The 21,161-nt window shown below is 40.0% G+C and overlaps 1 protein-coding gene and 1 long non-coding RNA gene across 5 annotated transcripts; one reads left to right on the top strand and one right to left on the bottom strand.

Moving 5' to 3' along the window:
- Nucleotides 1-232: 232 nt before the first annotated feature.
- On the bottom strand, nt 233-1,584 carry LOC115797434 (uncharacterized). Its single transcript, XR_004021412.1, has 3 exons — nt 1,544-1,584; nt 669-899; nt 233-576 (listed from the first exon to the last, which is right to left on the bottom strand). It is a non-coding gene; the product is annotated as an uncharacterized LOC115797434 (long non-coding RNA).
- A 17,140-nt stretch (nt 1,585-18,724) lies between these two features.
- On the top strand, nt 18,725-20,978 carry LOC115797559 (uncharacterized). Of its 4 annotated transcripts, none has more exons than XM_030754154.1 (5): nt 18,725-18,808; nt 19,605-19,840; nt 20,173-20,518; nt 20,628-20,716; nt 20,788-20,978. In XM_030754154.1, the coding sequence occupies exons 1-5, from the start codon at nt 18,754-18,756 to the stop codon at nt 20,911-20,913; spliced, it is 852 nt and encodes a 283-aa protein (XP_030610014.1). In that variant the 5' UTR covers nt 18,725-18,753; the 3' UTR covers nt 20,914-20,978. The 4 variants fall into 4 exon arrangements, with proteins under 4 accessions (XP_030610014.1, XP_030610016.1, XP_030610013.1 ...); XM_030754156.1 differs by having other exon boundaries at nt 20,778-20,978; XM_030754153.1 differs by having other exon boundaries at nt 20,625-20,716.
- Nucleotides 20,979-21,161: the final 183 nt, after the last annotated feature.

The raw sequence follows: 21,161 nt of genomic DNA, 5'->3' as shown, positions 1-21,161 counted from the left end.
TGCAAAAGCTGCCAGACTGGACAGGCTTAACAAAACAAATAAACAAACAAAAAAAAAGTTTGAGAGACTCCTACACAGCCTGAACTCTGTTTGGCAGCTTTCTGGTAAAGCTGTCTTTTAGGAATAGTTCTCCAGGCTTCTTGAAGGCCATTCAAAGCTCTTCTTTAGATGTTTCTGTCTTTTGTTCTGTTCTCCGTGAAGATGATCCTGTTGATCTCCTTCTCCACTGGCACGAGCTCATGATGTCTGTGATCCTTCTCTATGCAAGTCATGCAAACAGGCATGTGGTCTTTCTTGCAGAACTTCTCCAGGACCTTGTTGTGGTGTCTGCAGAGGGGACTCTTGCTGAAGGTTGCTGGATCAGTCAGCCTGTGCTTCATCATCACTGGATCCCTTAGATGAGGTGCCAAATGATTTTCAAAATTAGGCGGCTGCCAGGTGTGGTGGGACATGACAGCTGTTAATTTGTTTTGCGAGCAGATGGGACAAGGAACAGGCTTAGATCTGAAAGCCCATCTTGCAACTTGGGGTATCTGTGCTGGAATTGGCCTGTGTGCCGGTGTTCCTTTAACAAATCTATGAAATTATAATGTCCATCTGATTAATTTCATTCAAATTTGCAAAAACATTAAAATAAAACACTAATAATATTGTTAAAATCAACCAACCTTAGAAATGTCTCAGTGATGTCTTTTAAGCCCACATTGATCCTGAGTTCGGGGCGATGTCTGAAGGTTTCTTTGCACAGCGGACAATCTGACCTATGCACCACATCCCAGTAGTGTTTGATGCATTCCAGGCAGAAATTGTGTCCACATGGAATAGACACAGGGTTTTTGAAGCTCTCCAGACAGATGCTGCACTGAAATTGCACCTCAGAAAACAAGGAGGCCATGTTTCTGACAGAGAAATGACATTTTGTTACCTACAATTGCTGGAATTATTGTGTACATTGTGGTGTGTAACATGGATTTCAGCTTGTCTAGTCAGACTTTAAGCTTACAATTTAAAAAGCCTGTAAAAGTGCAGACTACCCAGACTTTACTGTGCAGACAGTGTTACATGAGGTAGGAACATTTTAATAGAGGTCATCAGCTCCCACAAAGTCACTGATTTACATAGCAAGTTAAAAAGACTAAAAATGACTTTATAATTAAACATATAATCAAAATCATGTGTTCACTGTACCCTTTTCAGTTAGATTTCACTCTACATTGGCATGTGACGAAAAGGGGAAACGACATAAAATCTCATCACAATGCAGGTATAGAAAACATTTTAACTTAATGAAGAACTTATTCATATAACTATACCAATGTTAACATATGCAAGCAAACACCAAAAAAAATTCTTAGACTTTTACACGCCACCTCCAAGATATCCACTTTCATTATTTTAATTCTGTTCCTCTTTTTGTTTTTGTTTTTTTAATTTCTGAGATTATTTGTGATAAAAGTTAGTTTATCTATAAAAGACAGCAGATGTCTCGCTTCATATATTCTCATCCACTACACTAATCTGCTTAGTATAAATAATACCTTACTTGTTTGGGTCAGCAAATAGAAAGTCCTCAGCAGATGTGATGAACGCAGTGTGTATGTCCACAAAAACATGCTCCTCTTTCTATAAACCCAAAGAGAGGTCAAAGTTCCTCCCACAGTGGAATTCCCCAACAAGTTATACTAGTTATTCTTGTTCTCCTTCTCAACGCTTCCCAATTCTCACTCAACGTCAAGGGTGTCAAACATATTGGCCAGAATTGGGCAGACAAAGATTACAGTCCTGCCCACTGGATTTTCTTTGGAAGGGCACTGAATTGGGACTTTTAACTGTATTTTCATAAATATTGCAGCTTTTCAATAAGAAAAGCTGCAATATAGACCTCATCCATTGGCCATTTGTACTCCACCAAAGTAACTCATAGATGTTAAAATGTAAATAAATGTTTTTACTATCTACAATAAAAATTTCTATTTTCTTTTTTTTCTCATTTTATTTTTTTAGTGGATCCAGACAGACAACAACAACTTTGTTTTATTGTTACAGGACAGTCAGGGAAATTGGCAACTTTTTCTATAATTTTATGCATTACTATTACTTAAACTTTAGTCCCAAAGAGTCATGCTGACAGATTTTATTCAGCAGCATTTCTTTATCCATCCATCCATTTTCTTCTGCTTATCTGGGGCCAGGTCATGGGGGCAGCAGCCTAAGCAGAGGAGCCCAGACCTCCCTCTTTCCGACCACTTCCTCCAGCACCAATGACTCCTATGGGAGATACACCAAAGGAACTGTTTACCCTGCCTGGGATAGGGTTACTGGGGGCCCACTCTGGAGCCATGCCTGAGGAGGGAGTTCAAGGGAGAGCACCTGGTGGCCGGACATTAGTCAGTGGTGCCTGGCCGGGCGTAGCCCGAACAGGAGCCATGGGCCTGCGCTCCTGCAGGTGGTGGACCTACAGGCCAATGTGTGTCTGGCGGAGGCCCTGGCAGCCCAATCCCCAGCATTTTTTTTTATATATTGAAAAACTGAGACATACTGTTAAAATAGAAAGGGTTTCACTGGTCTGGCCCACTTAAGGTCAAAGTGTACTGTATGTGGTTCAACATGTAAAATGAGTTTGACATCCCTGCTCTACATTTTAACTCGTATTGACTGTTTCTAATTCTTCTTTCTGCAGTTATCAAATGCGATATGCTGTTAGCATTAAATCCAATTACAGTTAGAATGTAGGTACAAAAACAACAACAACATGCTATTTCTTGCCTGTTTGGTGCAGAAACTCTGACTTCCCATGGCTTTCTTTGTAAAAATGTATTATTCTATGATAAATATAAAAAGGGTTAGACCAGAAAATATTTATTTATAGAGCACATTTTGAAATCCCCTTAATAAAGTTATTCACAAAAGCAGCAAAATAAAAAATGTAATGACTACATTCTTCAGATTGAAAAAGACATAAACTTAATTAGTGTATAAAGACAAAGGCAGTGCAGGAACAGGTAAATAAATTCTTAATAATATGGTATAAGATGAAGCTCAAAGGAGGTCACAGGCAGAAGTGCTCAATTAACTTTCTCAAGGGGCCATATGAGAAACTGTGTGGAGGGGCCACTCCAACAAGCTTATAAAGAGTAGCCATTCACATTCAATTCAATTTTATTTATATAGCGCCAAATCACAACAAACAGTCGCCTCAAGGCGCTTTGTATTGCGGGTAAAGACCCTACAATAATACAGAGAAAACCCAACAGTTAAAATGTCATCAGTCCCAGTTTCTGTGGTGGAGGGGCCCTTTGGGAAAATTAATTAGGCACCCCTGCCAGAACCTTGGGCCTCTGATTACAAACACTTTATCACCTTTAGCCTTTAACCGTTCTCCCAGAACAGACCAAAGACTTCTTGCCTGAACTAAAAGGTTAGAAATATTGGGGAAGGCCACAAATCTTAAAAGTTCTCCTTTTATGTTTATAGTAATTAAGTATTTGTATATAAAGTAATACTCTTGCTCGGAAGTTCTGGTAGCTTCCTGTTATGACTGAAGCTCATTTCACTGTCTCACAGATGATCTTACTAGCACACCATTGTTGTTAGCATGACTCATTCCCAGGTCAGACCTGGGTTTTATTTATCCACCCTATGAAATACAGATACCTGAAAACATACAGGAATGTTTGTAGGCCATTTACGGCCATGTGTAATTGCCTCAGGCAAGCAAACACACACACCCAATTATCCAGATAAAAACAGCTGCCAGACTATCTCTATGACACCATCCTCTGTTTAAGCTTAAACTATTTCTAGTTTATGCACAAGAAGAAATAAAACTAGTATGAATTTTAAATAAATGATCCTTTTCTTTATTACACACTTTAATGCAGATCCTACGCCCCCTGTTTCTGTTATAAGTATCATTGTTCCTACTCTGCTCTGTTTTGTTTCACTGGTCCACACTTGTAGTACATCACACCTCATTCAGCGTCACGTGGACTTGCTCTATTTACCTGTCAACTGAATGCCACAAAAAAACTTGCCCATACAAGTAACGTTGCTCCTGGACTCACGTGTGTTAACTTGCCAAATTTAATGAGGTTACACTTTAAACTAGGGCTGCGCAAGTCTTTATTCCAATTACAATTTTGGCTTCCAGTGATTATTTAAACAATTTCTGTGCTCCATTCTGTTTTGCAACAATGCTCTCATTATGTCTTTCAGTATTCAATTCAATTCAATTTTAATTATATAGCGCCAAATCACAACAGTCACCTCAAGGCACTTTACATTGTAAGGTAAAGACCCTACAGAGAAGACCCAACAATCAAAATGACCCCCTGTGATCAAGCACTTGGTGACAGTGAGAAGGAAAAACTCCCTTTTAACATGAAGAAACCTCCAGCAGATCCAGGCTCAGGGAGGGGCAGTCATCTGCTGTGATTGGTTGGGGCTGAGGAGCGAGAGACAGGACAAAAGACATACTGTGGAAGAGAGACAGCAACTATTAATAACTAGTGATTAAATGTTGAATGGGGTATAAACAGAGTAAAAAGAGGTGAATGAAAAAGAAACACTCAGTGCAGTATGGGAACCCTCCCAGCAGTCTAGGCCTTTTGCAGCATAACTAAGGGATGGTTCAGGGTCACCTGGTCCAGCCTAAAGTTTTATCCACAACATAAGTTTGAAGCCTAACCTCAAACATAGAAAGAGAGTCTGTTTCCTGAATCCAAACTGGGAGCTGGTTCCACTGAAAAGGGGCCTGAAAGCTGAAGGCTCTGCCTCCCATTCTACTCGTAAGTATCCTAGGAACCACAAGTACTGTAAGCCAGCAGTCTGAGAGCGAAGTGCTCTATTGGGGTGATACAGTACTATAAGGTCTTTAAGATAAGATGCGGCCTGATTATTCAAGGGGAGAGGAACAAGAACCGCCGCCAAAGCAAAAATCATTGATGATACCTTATGTTTCAGGCATTTCAGAAAAGCTGAGACACATTTTTGCAGAGCAGCAGGTCTCTGTGGGTTTCAAACTCCAAAAATTGGTCCACCCCAAGGATCGGGTCCCCCAGCACAAACAAAGCAGTATAGTGTATGCTGTTAAGTGCCAAGATGGGAAACCAAACAGCCTCTGTCTAAGCAGATGGCCTCATGAGGCCAAGACATTGCTGTCTATTCCCAGTCGTGGCTAAAAATTTTGAGAATGACACAAGTATTGGTTTTCACAAAGTTTGCTGCTTCAGTTTTTATGATGTAAATTTGCATAAATGGAGGCCATAGTCCTCAGCTGGAAAAGGGTGAAATGCCTCCTCCAGGTCAGGGACAAGTTGCTGCCCCAAGTGGAGGAGTTTTAAGTATCTCGGGGCCTTGAGGGGAGGGAGGAGGAGATTGACAGATGGATTGGGGCTTCTGTTGCAGTGATGCAGATGCTGCAACCAGTACGCTGTGGTAAGGAGTGTGCTGAGCATAAAAGCAGAGCTGTCAATCTATCTGCTAACCTATGTCCCCACGCTCACCTGTGGTCACAAGCTCTGGTTAGTGACTGAAAGAACAAGATCAAAGATACAAGTGAGCTTACTCTGAAGAGTGGCTGGTGAGGAGTGCAGCCATCCAGGAGGGGCTCAGAGGAGAGCCGCTGCTCCTCTACATTTAAAGGAGGTTGAGCTTGTTCGGCCATCTGACAAGGATTCCCCCTGGAGACCTCTTGGGTGAGGTGTTCCAGGTCTGTTCTACTGGGAAGATTCCCCTGGACAGACCTAGGACACGCTGGGGAGAGGGTTAGCATCACATTATATTATATTTTTCAGCTGGCCTACGAACAGCTCAGTGTTCCTCCAAATCAGCTGGAGGAGGTGGCTGGGGAGAGAGAGAGAAGTCTGGGTTTCTCTACTTAGGCTCCTGCAACTGCAACCCAACCCTGGAAAAGTGGAAGAAAATGAATGGATGGAATTTGTATTAATTGCAGAATATTATAAGATGTTATCATGATGAATGGTAAAAAAATTGGAAACTCATTCTTTGTCACAAAAATGAACTAAAGGTGACTCAAGTGTAGGATTGGGGCACCACTGTCACTTTCAGATTGTTTGGGGCATCTCAAAGAGAAGCGATTAAGGTGCAGTACAGGTGGCTGTCAATGGACTTCTTCAGTTGTCAGTTTCAGATCACTGCTAAAACCTTTTTTAATTTTTATTTTCCCCAAGGGTTCACTTGATTCTTTAACATTTTTTATACCTGATAAAAGAGGAAAAAAATGATCCAAATGAATCATTTTCATTTCTTTCATGTGTGGGGTTGTTGCTCATCCAAGGGGGTGGGTTTACTGACAGTTTTGCCAACTATCATGAATTTGAGCTTGTGGCACAATGTTGGTCATTATGCAAGTTTTCCTCATTATGCAATTCTACTGTATACAAGATTGTGTAAAACTGCAGTCAGCTGAGAGTGAAGAAGTCACTTCAATTAGTGACAAAATGTTTCTGTTCATCTGCGTCAAGATGAACAGATTCAGTATCTTACTGTAACCGAGGGTGTGGCAACATTACAGTAAAATACTGTGAAGTGGGTGACTATATAAAACTGTAAAGAATACTTTTACTTTACCAAATTACTGAATAAGGTACTGTAACTCAGGGTGTGGTATAATAACAGTAAAATACTATGAAGTGTTTTTTCAATTCAATTCAATTCAATTCAATTCAATTCAATTCAATTTTATTTATATAGCACCAAATCACAACAAACTGTCGCCTCAAGGCACTTTGTATTGTGGGTAAAGACCCTACAATAATACAGAGAAAACCCAACAGTCAAAACGACCCCCTGTGAGCAAGCACTTGGTGACAGTGGAAAGGAAAAACTCCCTTTTAACAGGAAGAAACCTCCAGCAGAACCAGGCGCAGGGAGGGGCAGTCATCTGCCGCGACGTTTGGGCTGAGGGGAGAGAAAGACATGCTGTGGAAGAGAGCCAGAGATTAATATCAATTAATGATTAAATGCAGAGTGGAGTATAAACAAAGTAAATAAGGTGAATGAGAAGAAACAGTGCATTATGTGAACCCCCCAGCAGACTAGGCCTATAGCAGCAAAACTAAGGGATGGTTCAGGGTCACCTGATCCAGCCCTAACTATAAGCTTTATCATAAAGGAAAGTTTTAAGCCTAATCTTAAAAATAGAGAGGATGTCTATCTTCCGAATCCAAGCTGGAAGCTGGTTCCACAGAAGAGGCGCCTGAAAGCTGAAGGCTCTGCCTCCCATTCTACTCTTAAGTATCCTAGGAACCACAAGTAAGCCAGCAGTCTGAGAGCGAAGTGCTCTATTGGGGTGATATGGTACTATGAGGTCTTTGAGATAAGATGGTGCCTGATTATTCAAGACCTTGTATGTGAGAAGAAGAATTTTAAATTCTATTCTAGATTTAACAGGGAGCCAATGAAGAGAAGCCAATATGGGAGAAATATGCTCTCTCCATCTAGTCCCTGTCAGTACTCTAGCTGCAGCATTTTGGATCAGCTGAAGGCTTTTCAGGGAGCTTTTAGGACAGCCTGATAATAATGAATTACAATAGTCCACCCTAGAAGTAATAAATGCATGAATTAGCTTTTCAGCATCACTCTGAGAAAGGATATTTTTAATTTTAGAAATATTGCGCAAATGCAAAAAAGCAGTCCTACATATTTGTTTAATATGTGCATTGAAGGACATATCCTGGTCAAAAATGACTCCAAGATTTCTCACAGTGTTACTGGAGGCCAAAGTAATGCCATCCAGAGTAAGTATCTGGTTAGACACCATGTTTCTAAGATTTGTGGGGCCGAGAACAAGAATTTCAGTTTTATCTGAATTTAGAAGCAGGAAATTAGAGGTCATCCAGGCCTTAATATCTTTAAGACATTCCTGCAGTTTAATTAATTGATGTGTGTCATCTGGCTTCATTGATAGGTAAAGCTGAGTATCATCTGCATAACAATGAAAATTGATGCAGTGCTTTCTAATAATACTGCCTAAGGGAAGCATGTATAATGTAAATAAAATTGGTCCTAGCACAGAACCCTGTGGAACTCCATAATTAACCTTAGTGTGTGAAGAAGACTCCCCATTTACATGAACAAATTGGAGTCTATGAGATAAATATGATTCAAACCACTGCAGTGCAGTACCTTTATTCCTATAGCAAGCTCTAATCTCTGTAATAAAATGTTATGGTCAACAGTATCAAAAGCTGCACTGAGGTCCAACAGGACAAGAACAGAGATGAGTCCACTGTCAGAGGCTGTAAGAAGATCATTTGTAACCTTCACTAATGCTGTTTCTGTACTGTGATGAATTCTGAAACCTGACTGAAACTCTTCAAATAAACCGTTCTTCTGCAGATGATCAGTTAGCTGTTTTACAACTACTCTTTCAAGAATCTTTGAGAGAAAAGGAAGGTTGGAGATTGGCCTATAATTAGCTAAGACAGCTGGGTCAAGTGATGGCTTTTTAAGTAGAGGTTTAATTACAGCCACCTTGAAGGTCTGTGGTACATAGCCAACTAATAAAGACTGATTGATCATTTTTAAGATTGAAGCATCAATAATTGGAAAGACTTCTTTGAACAGTCTAGTAGGAATGGGATCTAATAAACATGTTGCTGGTTTGGAGGAAGTAACTATTGAAGTTAACTCTGAAAGATCAACTGGAGCAAAAGAGTCTAAACAAATACCAGCAGTGCTGAAAGCAGCCGAACATGAAGAATAATCTTTGAAATGGTTATGAATAATTTTTTCGCTAATGTCTAAAATTTTATTTGTAAAGAAATCCATGAAGTCACTACTAGTTAACATGAAAGGAATACTCGGCTCTACAGAGCTCTGACTCTTTGTCAGCCTGGCTACAGTGCTGAAAACAAACCTGGGGTTGTTCTTATTTTCTTCAATTAATGATGAGTAGTAAGATGTCCTAGCTTTACGGAGGGCTTTTTTTATAGAGCAACAAACTCTTTTTCCAGGCTAAATGAGCATCTTCTAATTTAGTGAGATGCCATTCCCTCTCCAGCTTACAGGTTATCTGCTTTAAGCTGTGCGTTTGTGAATTATACCACGGAGTCAGGCACTTCTGATTTGAAGCTTTCCTTTTCAGAGGAGCCACAGTATCCAAAGTCATACGCAGTGAGGATGTAAAACTATTGACGAGATAATCGACCTCACTGGGAGCAGAGTTTAGGTAGCTGCTCTGTACTGTGTTGGCACTGAAGAGCATAACAATGAAGGAATTAGATCCTTAAACTTAGTTACAGCACTTTCAGAAAGACTTCTACTGTAATAAAACTTATTCCCCACTGCTGTGTAATCCATTAAAGTAAATGTAAATGTTACTAAGAAATGATCAGACAGGAGGGGGCTTTCAGGGAATACTGTTAAGTCTTCAGTTTCTATGCCATATGTTAGGACAAGATCCAGAGTATGATTAAAGTGGTGGGTGGGCTTCTTTACATTTTGAGAGAAGCCAATTGAATCTAACAATAGATTAAATGCAGTGTTGAGGCTGTCATTCTCAGCATCTACATGGATGTTAAAATCACCCACTATAATTATTTTATCTGAACTGAGCACTAAATCAGATAAAAAGTCTGAGAAATCAGACAGAAACTCTGAGTAAGGACCAGGTGGACGATAGATAATAACAAATAAAACAGGTTTTTGATTTTCCCAATTAGGATGGACAAGACTAAGAGTCAGGCTTTCAAAAGAATGAAAACTTTGTCTGGGTCTTTGATTAATTAATAAGCTGGAATTGAAGATTGCAGCTAATCCTCCTCCTCGACCTGTGCTTCGAACATTGACAGTTACTGTGACTCGGGGGTGTTGATTCATTTAAACTAACATATTCATCCTGCTGTAACCAGGTTTCTGTAAGGCAGAATAAATCAATACGTTGATCATTTATTAAATCATTTACTAATAGGGACTTGGAAGAGAGAGACCTGATGTTTAACAATCCACATTTAATTGTTTTATTTTTTGGTGCAGTTGATGAAGCTGTGTTATTTATTGTTTTTGAATGTTTATGCTTAAATAGCTTTTTGCTGATTTTAGCTTTGGTTTTTGGTGGTCTGGGAGCAGGCACCGACTCTATGGGGATGGGGTTTTGGGGGGATGGCAGGAGGAGAGAAGCTGCAGAGAGGCGTGTAAGACTGCAATTCTGCTTCCTGGTCTCAACCCTGGGTAGTCAGGTTTTAGGGTTAATAAATTTGGCCATATTTCTAGAAATGAGAGCTGCTCCATCCAAAGTGGGATGGATGCCGTCTCTCCTAACAAGACCAGGTTTTCCCCAGAAATTTGCCAATTATCTATGAAGCCTACGTCATTTTTTGGACACCACTCAGACAGCCAGCGATTCAAGGAGAACATGCGGCTAAACATGTCGCTCCTGGTCTGATTGGGGAGGGGCCCAGAGAAAACTACAGAGTCCGACATCGTTTTTGCAAAGTTACACACCGAGTCAATACTAATTTTAGTGACCTCCGATTGGCGTAACCGGGTGTCATTACTGCCGACGTGAATAACGATCTTACCAAATCTACGATTAGCCTTAGCCAGCAGTTTCAAATTTCCATGAATGTCGCCTGCTCTGGCCCCTGGAAGACATATGACTATGGTCGCCGGTGTCTCTAGCTTCACGTTTCTCAAAACAGAGTCGCCGATAACCAGAGTTTGTTCCTCGGTGGGTGTGTCGCCGAGTGGAGAAAAACGGTTAGAGACGTGAACAGGTTGGTGGTGTACCCGGGGCTTCTGCTTAGGACTACGCTTCCTCCTCACCGTCACCCAGCCGGCCTGTTTTCCCTGCTGCTCGGGATCGGCTGGGGGGGAGCTAACGGCGGCTAAGCTACCATGGTCCGCACCCGCTACAGGGGCCTGGCGAGATACAGGATTTTCCAGGGTGCGGAGCCGAGTCTCCAATTCAGAAAGCCTGGCCTCCAGAGCTACAAAAAGACTACATTTATTACAAGTACCGTTACTGCTAAAGGAGGCCGAGGAGTAACTAAACATGTGACACCCAGAGCAGGAAAGTGCAGGAGAGACAGGAGAAGAAGCCATGCTTGTAGTGAGTCGGCTAAGGGCTAAGCTACTAGCTGAGCTAAGCTAGCGAATTTCTAAAAACAAATAAAGTGAGTAATGTGAATACAGGTGATTCAGCAAAGAGTATGCTATTTAAAGTAGGTGAAGATTACACTAAAATATGTTATTATCCAGATAAATCGAGTTATACAGATATAACAGCTAACAGACAGCAAAAAACTGTGCTCCGGAACAGGAAGTGATACAATACTGCAGTGAGAGCCAACACCATTTCCCAGTTCCAATTCCCGACAATTCCCTTCACGTGTGACTGACTGAATCTATTCCAGCCTGTCTGGTTCTGTCTTCTCCATCTCACTGTCACCAGACAGAAATGCTTCCTAAAGCCCTGATGAGCAGAAGGATTAATGCTTTAGGAATTTAGATCATGTAGTATAAACAGTGACAAAAGCAAAGAGCAGCTCATGGTGGATTCTGCTCTTTCACCTCATAGACTGGGGTTTATGTCCAATCAGATAACCTTGTTTTATTTATTTGTTTATTTAATTGACTCATTTGCATACATTTTCCATTTTCAATGCAGTTTGTTTTGGCTCATGGACTAAAACTACAAGGAAACGATCACATTTGGGTTAAAATACTTCTTGGCACTCTGAGGTCTGAAGGTAAACTCCACCCATGTTTCCCTAATCCCCAACACAACTACAAGGAACAGTGGAAGTGTGATAAATCATCATTTAAACATTGTCTCACGTGGCTGTTACGCCTGTGTTTTTAACCCTGCTAATTGCACACTTAAAACTAAACAAAATTCCTGATGTATTGCTCACAAATATACAAACATCATTTACCTTTGACACACTTAAATGTGTAGTTTGAAGTTTTAATTTGTTTGACCAGGACGGAGTACATACCCAACAATTTTTTTGTTGAATTTCCCAGCAGATTAATCTGATATAACAAACACACAATATATTATTCCTGTTGTACTGTTGTAAGATATATTATTTGCATTCTGGAAATAGGAATCCAGCACACTACAGCTTTAAGAAGGCTGCAAACTATTAAGTTTGTGTAGTTTCTCAGTCATCCAGGTCAGAGTAGTCTCGACAGTATGAAAAAGACGACTGGACAGTTGCCTTTTTCAAACTTCAGAGACTGCAAAATATTAAGATAACTTAAAATATTCCAGTGTCAACCAGTTTGGATCAACTTAATATCTATGTGAATCATATGACACCAAACATCGAGGCGCCCTTCCAAACTCATATGTGAAAAGAGCCTGGTAAAATACATGAGACTTTTTGAGTTGAATTGAGAAAAATCCCGATGAAAGTGGTTCACTGTATGTGAAACATACCAAACTTCATGTTATCATTATGTCAGTGTGATTGTGTATGAGAAGCCATAATTCAATTATAATTACTGTAAGTGGCGAGAAAGACCACTGTTGGGGAATTTTTATCACCTTTATACTGATATCTACTATTTTTATATCATGAAATAAAAATGTATATTAGTCTCACACACACTGGAGTAATGAACACCGTATGCTTCTAGATTACTGGGGTGAAGGTAAGGCCCGTTATATCTGGTGAGACGTAGGCACAGCTCTGCTTCACATGACTCTTGTAACCCCATGTTGTATTTCAGTAAAGTCTTATGACTGGTATGCTCTGAAAATGGAGTTCCTTAGGCCTCCCCTGTGTTTTTGTAACATTAATGGGGGGTGGGGGATAAAACCTGGCTAAGTGGGATGGTACTAAAGGTGTTAGCAGAGGTTTTAATAGAAAGAAGATCCTTCATTATGACATCTGACAGAGCTGTTGTAGACCACTGAGATACCCTGGTGACATTTGTTTCTTTAGCCCATGTGGGACAAGAGTTGGCAGAGCCAGAACAGGTGATTAGTTGGGGTTCAAGTTTCCTGAGTTGAGACATTATGTAAATTAGGAGGGGTCAAAGGCAAGTGGGCAGATATCGTCTTTAAGATATAAATGTTTGCCGCTCTTGGTCTCACATTCTTACCTTTTATTTGATTTTTTATTTCCTGTCCTCTCTCTGTTCTTTTGTTGTTTCTGCATCTTTCTCTGTGTTTTCTCTCTTCTTCCCCTGTGTGTGTGTGTGTGTGTGTGTGTGTGTGTGTGTGTGTGTGTGTGTGTGTGTGTGTGTGTGTGTGTGTGTGTGTGTGTGTGTGTGTGTGTGTCAGTCTTAACTATGTTACTGTCTGTTTTTTGGTCTTTGTGTGTGTTGTGTGTAAGTAATATGTGTAACTAACAGCCTGCACAGGAACCTGCTCATCCCAGTGATATTTTTGGAAACATTGGGTTTAATTGGGTTTGAATTTTTGGCCACAAGGAACATGAGGACCCTAAAAAAAATTTACCAACACCACAGAAAAAAAAAAAAAAAAACCCCACAATGGACAAAAAATATTGGAAGTGGGTAAACAAAAAAAAAAGTGATTTCACATATTTTAAACAACTGACATGAAAAAAGTGCCTTCTATTACTTCTGTCTGTATTTGACTCAAAATGAACAACTTTGGACTTAATGGATAAAACACAGCACAGAGAACTTTATAAAATGTAATAAGTGTCTTGGACCTGATCAGAGAGAGAGCTAAAATATTATATTACTTCCTTCTGATCAGAATGATCAATTAGAGAAAATTACATCCTTAAAAGAATGAGTTACTCGACAGTGATGTCACCAAACCTGTTCTGAAAGTTCTCAGTTGCAGCTCTATGAAACATAATACAACAGATGGAGCACTGCAATCAACAACACATTCTTACCTCGTGACCTCTCTAGTGAATATGTCATACAGTATGAAAGAGCCACTGGTCACTGAGCTTGATGAGCATCTGTGCAGACTGACACAGCTACTATCTTTTGACTTTTTAATGAAATGATATACAGTGCTGGGCAAAGGTCTTGAGCCATAAAGTCACTTATTTATATGGAAAAAGGGAAATAGATGTAGCAATTTATTGATGCATGTGCAAACAAAAATGGAAATACAGTACATAAGGAAAAATCTGGGTTTTTGCTTTGTGATTCTGAATGTAAAAGCTGCCAGACAAGACAGGCTTAAAAAAAGAAAGTCTGGGTTTGGTATGACCACCTTGATTCTTCAGCTATCATGAAACTGTGTTTTTAGCACAATATTGGTCATTAGTGCTATTGTTGCTTTAGAGGGTGAGAAGTGACTCTTTACCCTGTACTTTACTGCCACCAAGTGGCACAGTCAGAATACTGTAGGCACTGATTACAGGTTTAGTGAAAACCTAACTTGTGCTAATCAGCAGCAAGGCCATGCTGTGCTTTTACTATTCATAGTAAATGTATTCATCTCCACATGCAAGTGGAATTTGATCTTTAACTCATAAAAGTATTACTGAAGTTCAACAAGTCGAAGGAAGAACAAACAATATTTGTGTAATAATGCCATTCATTATATTTCTGCATTCATCTGAGAGTTGGTGTAGAAGTTGAGCCAGAATAGTGAGTTTACTGCTCAATTTACCTTTTAAATATTAAACACAGCATTTCTTTACAGTTATAACAAAACAATTTACTCGTTCATTCATTTGCAGATTGAAACTTTCTTTCCAGGTCTTTTCTGAACCATCACCTGTTGTCTGTCAAATGTTACATATTCAAAAGTATAGAATAGGAAAAAGTGTAAATTCACATCAATTTAATGATTTCAGAGTTATTTTAAGAGCTACAGTATTACAGAAATAAACCGGGTTTTGTGAGACTAAATGTACAGGTGCTGGTCATAAAATTAGAATATCATGAAAAAGTTGATTTATTTCAGTAATTCCATTCAAAAAAGTGAAACTTGTATATTATATTCATTCATTACACACAGACTGATATATTTCAAATGTTTGTTTCTTTTAATTTTGATGATTATAACTGACAACTAATGAAAACCCAAATTCTTAGTTGGGGCTCCTTTTGCCTGGATTACTTCAGCAATGCGGCTGGCATGGAGTCGATCAGTCTGTGGCACTGCTCAGGTGTTAGGTTGCTCTGATAGTTAGCTTACACAAAAGCCAAAAAATAGTTCAAAAAGTTCAAGTTGTTAAAATATTTTGATGTTTAATGTGCTGCAACTCAAAGGGCCAAATTTTTATCACATTTAAAGGATATATGACTCATACAGCAGCCCTTTGTGTTTTATCTTATATCAGTCTCCAATCTCATTGTACATTTTGTACAATGACAAGAAAGGCGTTCTATTCTATTCTATTCTATTCTATTCTATTCTATTCTATTCTATTCTATTCTATTCCTGTCAGAATAGTCACCAGCCTATTCAGCTGATGTTTCTGCCAAACCAGTAGGTGAGGCTGTAGGTCATAATACTCTCAGTGGTGCACTTGGTTGAATGGATGGTGGGTAGGTGCCTTCATGAGTCTCCTAAATGGGAGGAGCCACTGTTAGACCTTCTTGACGATGGCTGCAGTATTGATGGTCTCCTTTGTTTTTTCTTTGTTAAGGAATAGCTTATGGGATCTGCACCACAATGTCAACTGCTCCACTTCCATTCTGGATGGTTGGTAGTATTGGTGGCAGTGCAGTCATGGGTAAGCGGGCTGAACAGGAGGGGACTGGATGTTCTTTTTCCCACCGTGGCATTCAGCTGCCACTGCATCAGGAAACTGATGTTGACTGAACAGTTGCAGATGTCAGTGTTCATATCCAGCAACTTCAGTTTCTCCACCAGTTGCTTTGGAGTTATAGTATTAAATGTTAAACTAAAGTCAATGAAGAGGACTCTGGTGTAGGTGTCTTTATCCTCACTTGGGACAGGATGAGGTGGACTGTGGTGGAGATTGCATCCTCAATGGAATTTTTTATTTTTTAGGCAAACTGGGTGTCCAGGTTGGAAGGGAGGCAGGATTTTAAGTGATGCATGCCTAGCTGCTTGAAGCATTTCATCTGCACTGGTGTGAGTGTCGTGGCTAATGATGAATTCATAGCTTGAAAACAAGACTTATACCAAAAGTCATTGTTGACTTATTATTTTTTCACTGTTTCTTTTTTGACATTTCGCTTTCCCCTCCAATTAAGAGGAGTTAACGAAATGTCAAAAAAGTAACTTAAAGGGCCAAGATGTCTTATATTTTTGACATCAAATCGCGGACCGGAAATAGGGGGCGGGGCCGGATGCGGCCCGCGGGTCGCGAGTTTGATACCCCTGGTCTAGGTCTTTGGTGGGATGGATACTGTCTCTCCTAACAAGAACAGGTTTTCACCCTAAAGCTTCCCAATTATCTATAAAGCAAGCATCTTTTTTGGACGCCACTCAGACAGGCAGCAATTCAAGCAAGACCATTAACATAGAGCTAAAAACATTGAATGTGGCTTATCGCTGGTGACAAGATGGTGACAACTAAATGACCAGTGCAGAGCTCCAATAGAGAAATGATTAGACTGAACAAAGCATGCGTGCAGTGAGCAAAATATTGTCCTTGCTCTTGATTAATTACACAAATCAAGCATAACATTCTGATTGGTGAACTGAATAACACAGATTATCTCTTCATAATGGTACCTGTTAGTGGGTGGGATATTTAGGGACAGGGCAAAAGTGAATATTTTGTCCTCAAACTTTAAGTGTTAGAAGCAGGAAAAATGGGCAAGCGTAAGGATTTGAGAGAGTCTGACAAGGGCCGAATTGTGATGGCTAGATGACTGGGTCAGAGCATCTCCAAAACTGCAGCTCTTGTGGGGTGTTCCTGGTCTGCAGTGGTCAGTATCTATCAAACGTGGTCAAAGGAAGGAACAGTGGCAAACCAGCGACAGGGTCATGAGTGGCCAAGACTCACTGATGCATGTGAGGAGCGAAGGCTGGCCCGTGTGATCCAATCCAACAGATGAGCTACTGTACTCAAATTGCGAAAAAAAAGTTCATGCTGGTTCTGATCGAAAGCTGTCAGAATATACAGATCATCACAGTTTGTTGTGTTTGGGGCTCCATAGCTGCAGACCAGTCAAGGTGCCCATGCTGAGCCCTGTCCACGGTCAAAAGTACCAACAATGGGCGTGTGAGCATCAGAACGGGACCACGGAGCAATGGAAGATGGTGGCCTGGTCTGATAAATCACATCCTTTTATATCACGTAGATGGCTGGATGCATGTGTGTCACTTACCTGGGGAACACCTGGCAAAGAAGTCAAGCCGGAGGAAGCAGTGTGACGCTTTGGGCAATGATCTGCTGGGAAACCTTGGGTCCTACCATCCATGTGGCTGTTACATTGACACGTACCACCTACTGTACCTAAGCATTATTGCAGACCATGTATTGTACACCCTCTCATGGTATTCCCTGAAAGCTGTGGCCTTTCAGTAGGATAATGCTTCCTGCCACAAAGCAAAAATGGTTCAGGAATGATTTGAGGAGCACAACAATGAGTTTGAGGTGTTGACTTGGCCTCCAAATTCCCCAGATCTCAATCCAGTCGAACATCTGTGGATGTGCTGGTCAAACAAATCCGATCCATGGAGACCCCAACTCACAACTTACAGGACTTAAAGGATCTGTTGCTAAAATCTTGGTGCAGATAATACAGCACACCTTCAGGGGTCTAGTAGAGTCCATGCCTCAGTGGGTCAGGGCTATTTTGGCAGCAAAAGGGGGACCAACACAATATTAAGCAGGTGGTCACAATGTAATGCTTGATCTGTGTATATAACAAGGAACATACTGTTTGCTTCAAGGGTACCAAGGCATGAGGCTTTGCATGTGCTTTGCATGTCTGGACACTGTGCTGAATCACAATTTATGACCTCATACCTTTGCTTTAACCACTTTATGCCATAAATGGTTAAAATGACTCATTTAAATTTGCAGTGTGAAGAGCTGCATGTTAAATCACTATATACATCAGTGAGTATAGGCTGCACCACCTCTGGAACATTTGATGCATCCAACAAGCATGACAAGAAAGCTTTGCTGTACATTTCATTTACATCCACAGGTCATGTCACAAATGTGAACTCAGCATTTTTTTTCTTACTGGTTCTTCTGTTGTCAACATTGCATCACTAACATAAACCTCTACACTCTGAATGGACTCATTTGAAACAGCAAAAGTGTTTGAAATATATATTTTTCACTTGAAGCTGGCATCAGCACTTTCAGAACTCTCCTCTACACCCTTCACAGTGAGAGGTGCAAAATTACCAGCTGTTCTTAAATGAGAAATTATTACTGCTGATGTTTATTCCCCACGGTTTTCCTGTAGGGAATTGTCCAGGAAGGCTTAAGAGGTGTCATGACGTTCAGAAAACCTGATCGTGTTTTGCATACTGAGGGATTCAGATCTTTTTTAGAAAGTAACAAGAAGCCAAGAGAGGTAAGGGAAGGAAGAAGGCATTGCTGCAACATTTGTTCAAGTCACAGTTGAGAATTGTGATATTTAGATAAAGAAAAACTAAAGAGTTTTTGCTATATCGCGGGATTTTGTGGGTATCTGATCAGTGGATGAATCCCATACTGTACAGAATGGAAATGTAGTACTGTATGCCACTACGGCTTGGACAAGTTTGCCAGTGTGAGATTGTACATGGCACTCTATTGGCTGATGGAATGGAAGGCGACCAACCACAGCACTGTGTTCTGTATCCTGGGCGCTGATTCCTTTTGAAAACTGCATTATGTTTGTGGCTAACTTCAGTTTTTAATGAATATGTCCACAGGTATTACACAGGCCATACTGTGTGTTGCTCTTTTGTCAGGTAAGCCTCCATGTTTGTGTGTTGTGTTTCCATTTACCTAATGATCACTAAGTTATTCTATGGAAATGAGGATGTCTGTCTCTGGGGATAACCATCATGTTTGTTAAACACTTTGTTTTGGATTTTGTGGTTCATGGTTCTGCATTTTTAAAGGCAGCTGATCCTGCTTTGCCTCTATCAGATTTATTATGCAACAGGGTTTGCTTAAAAACTCTATGTGGATTTATTCTAAAATTTGCCAAACACTTAATGGCAACTGGTTATTTATTATAAATTACATTTGTATCCAAATGGAGCAATTTGTGATTTTTTTTTCAGCATTTTTAAGCCCTCATGATTTTTTAAGTATAGGAGATATCCTTTCAGGGCTGAAAAACACATTTAGCTCTTTTAAAAATGGCAAGAGCTTGTTAAAAGAATCCATTGATCCTAGTAAACTCTGTGATCCAGGTCCTTCTGCTGTGTTTGCTCAAATTTCAATTTTGCAAAACATCTTCAAGGTCCACAGTTGCTTGAAACTAATATCCCAAGGAAATTATGCTTAATGATGGTTATAGAAGAAAAAACATGGTGAACAAACAAACTAGATACATTGTGGTACTTGGAGTGTGTTTGTTATTAATTTGGCTGCAGTTTTTAGACCTGAAAAGTTCATGAGTCTACCTTCTGTACTTATTAAGTTACGAGGGCTATCATACACAAAAAATAAATAAATCAGCTAATAACAAATAACGTTGTTTCCCCAAACTTTACACCTGAATTTGAGTGATTTATTCTGAGTTAATTTTTTCTAAAGGGCTGTCCTCATGCATTTATCAGTACTACTTAATTCAAGAAAAAATGACATGGAATGACGCCCAAAAGTACTGCAGAGAAAAGTACACTGACCTGGCCTCTGCAGACAGCATACACGACATGCAGCAGATGATTGCATCTGTCAGCAGTGGCTACATAGGATCAGTGTGGACTGGCTTGTATGACAATTTCTGGGATTGGAGCTGGTCTATGCCAGACGACGGCATCTATGCAAAGGTAAACACATCCTTCAGCAAGTGGGAGTTTGGTCTACCAAATAAGGTCAGAAATCAAGGAAATATATGTGGTGCTGTGCAGCTGGGTTTCTGGCATGATAATCAGTGTGATTCACCCTTACCCTTTGTCTGCTATGACAACACCCTCGGTGAGTTAAAATTTCGAAATCCAATAAAATATTTTACATTGATTTCTTAGTTTACATGTGCAGACATCACAGTTTTGTTTAGTTATTATCCTGTAAAAAAGCAACTTGAGTTTGATGTTTTCCTGTTACACACACTCTTTTTATGTGTAAATAAATCTATCAGAACATTAACATTTTCTTTTAGGCTCACCAAATTCTGAGAGATACGTGTTCATATATGAAACAATGGCATGGCACAAAGCTAGAGATTACTGCAGGCTGCACCACACAGACCTGGCCAGTGTTAGGAATGAAATGGAGAGTTCAGAGATCCAGAAGTGGTACGAGTGAAATCCTGGTTTCAGTCGGCCTCTACAGACCCACCTGGATGTGGTGGTCAGATGGGATTATGCTCTCATTCAAATACTGGCAAAGCAACCAGCCTTCAACTACAAATGCAGTTTGTGCTGCCAGTAGGATTTCTCCTGCCATGCTCGGAATGTGGTTTGATGCACCCTGTGACACTCTATATCACTTTATGTGTCATAAACGTGAGTAATTTACACATATATGCAGACTTATTGATTATGCTGCATTACACTGTACTTGTGAATTAAATTATTTTTTACTTTATTGGTATTTCAATTTTTCTGTCAGCAGGAAAGCAGAAGTTTTATTTGAAGCTGACGGCACTAAAGGTCACAGGTGACCTGAATGACCCTGTGGTGATGGAGGCCATCTTGAAAATGGTAAGATGTACAGTAAGGACACACAGTATTGAGAAGACTTTGATTAATTAAGCTTTTGCAGTTTTTGATAGATACAGAAGAATATGAATGACAAAGGGGTTCTAGGAGATTTTAAGATTGTGTGGAAAACAGGACCTGACGGCAAGATCTTCCACGCAGAAGAGAAGAAAGCGTCTCTGGAGAAGACAGATGTTTGATTTATGTTCTTTCACCATTTTACATCATATATCAATATAGAAGGATAAAATGCACTTGGACGTATTTGCTGTATATTTTGCTTTTAAGGGTTTTATTTTAGGCTGGCATGTTAATCAATATAGAACTGACAACTGAATTTGTCTGAAGGCTTAATATTCTCATATTAAGGATTTTGTCACCAATTGTCTTATTTATTTTCTTATTTATTTATTTACAAAAATCCTACAGAACCAACACAAACCTTTAA

The sequence above is a fragment of the Archocentrus centrarchus genome, chromosome 18 (assembly GCF_007364275.1).
Source record: "Archocentrus centrarchus isolate MPI-CPG fArcCen1 chromosome 18, fArcCen1, whole genome shotgun sequence".
Classification (NCBI taxonomy): Eukaryota; Metazoa; Chordata; class Actinopteri; order Cichliformes; family Cichlidae; genus Archocentrus; species Archocentrus centrarchus.
This window is presented reverse-complemented; position numbering and strand designations above follow the sequence as displayed.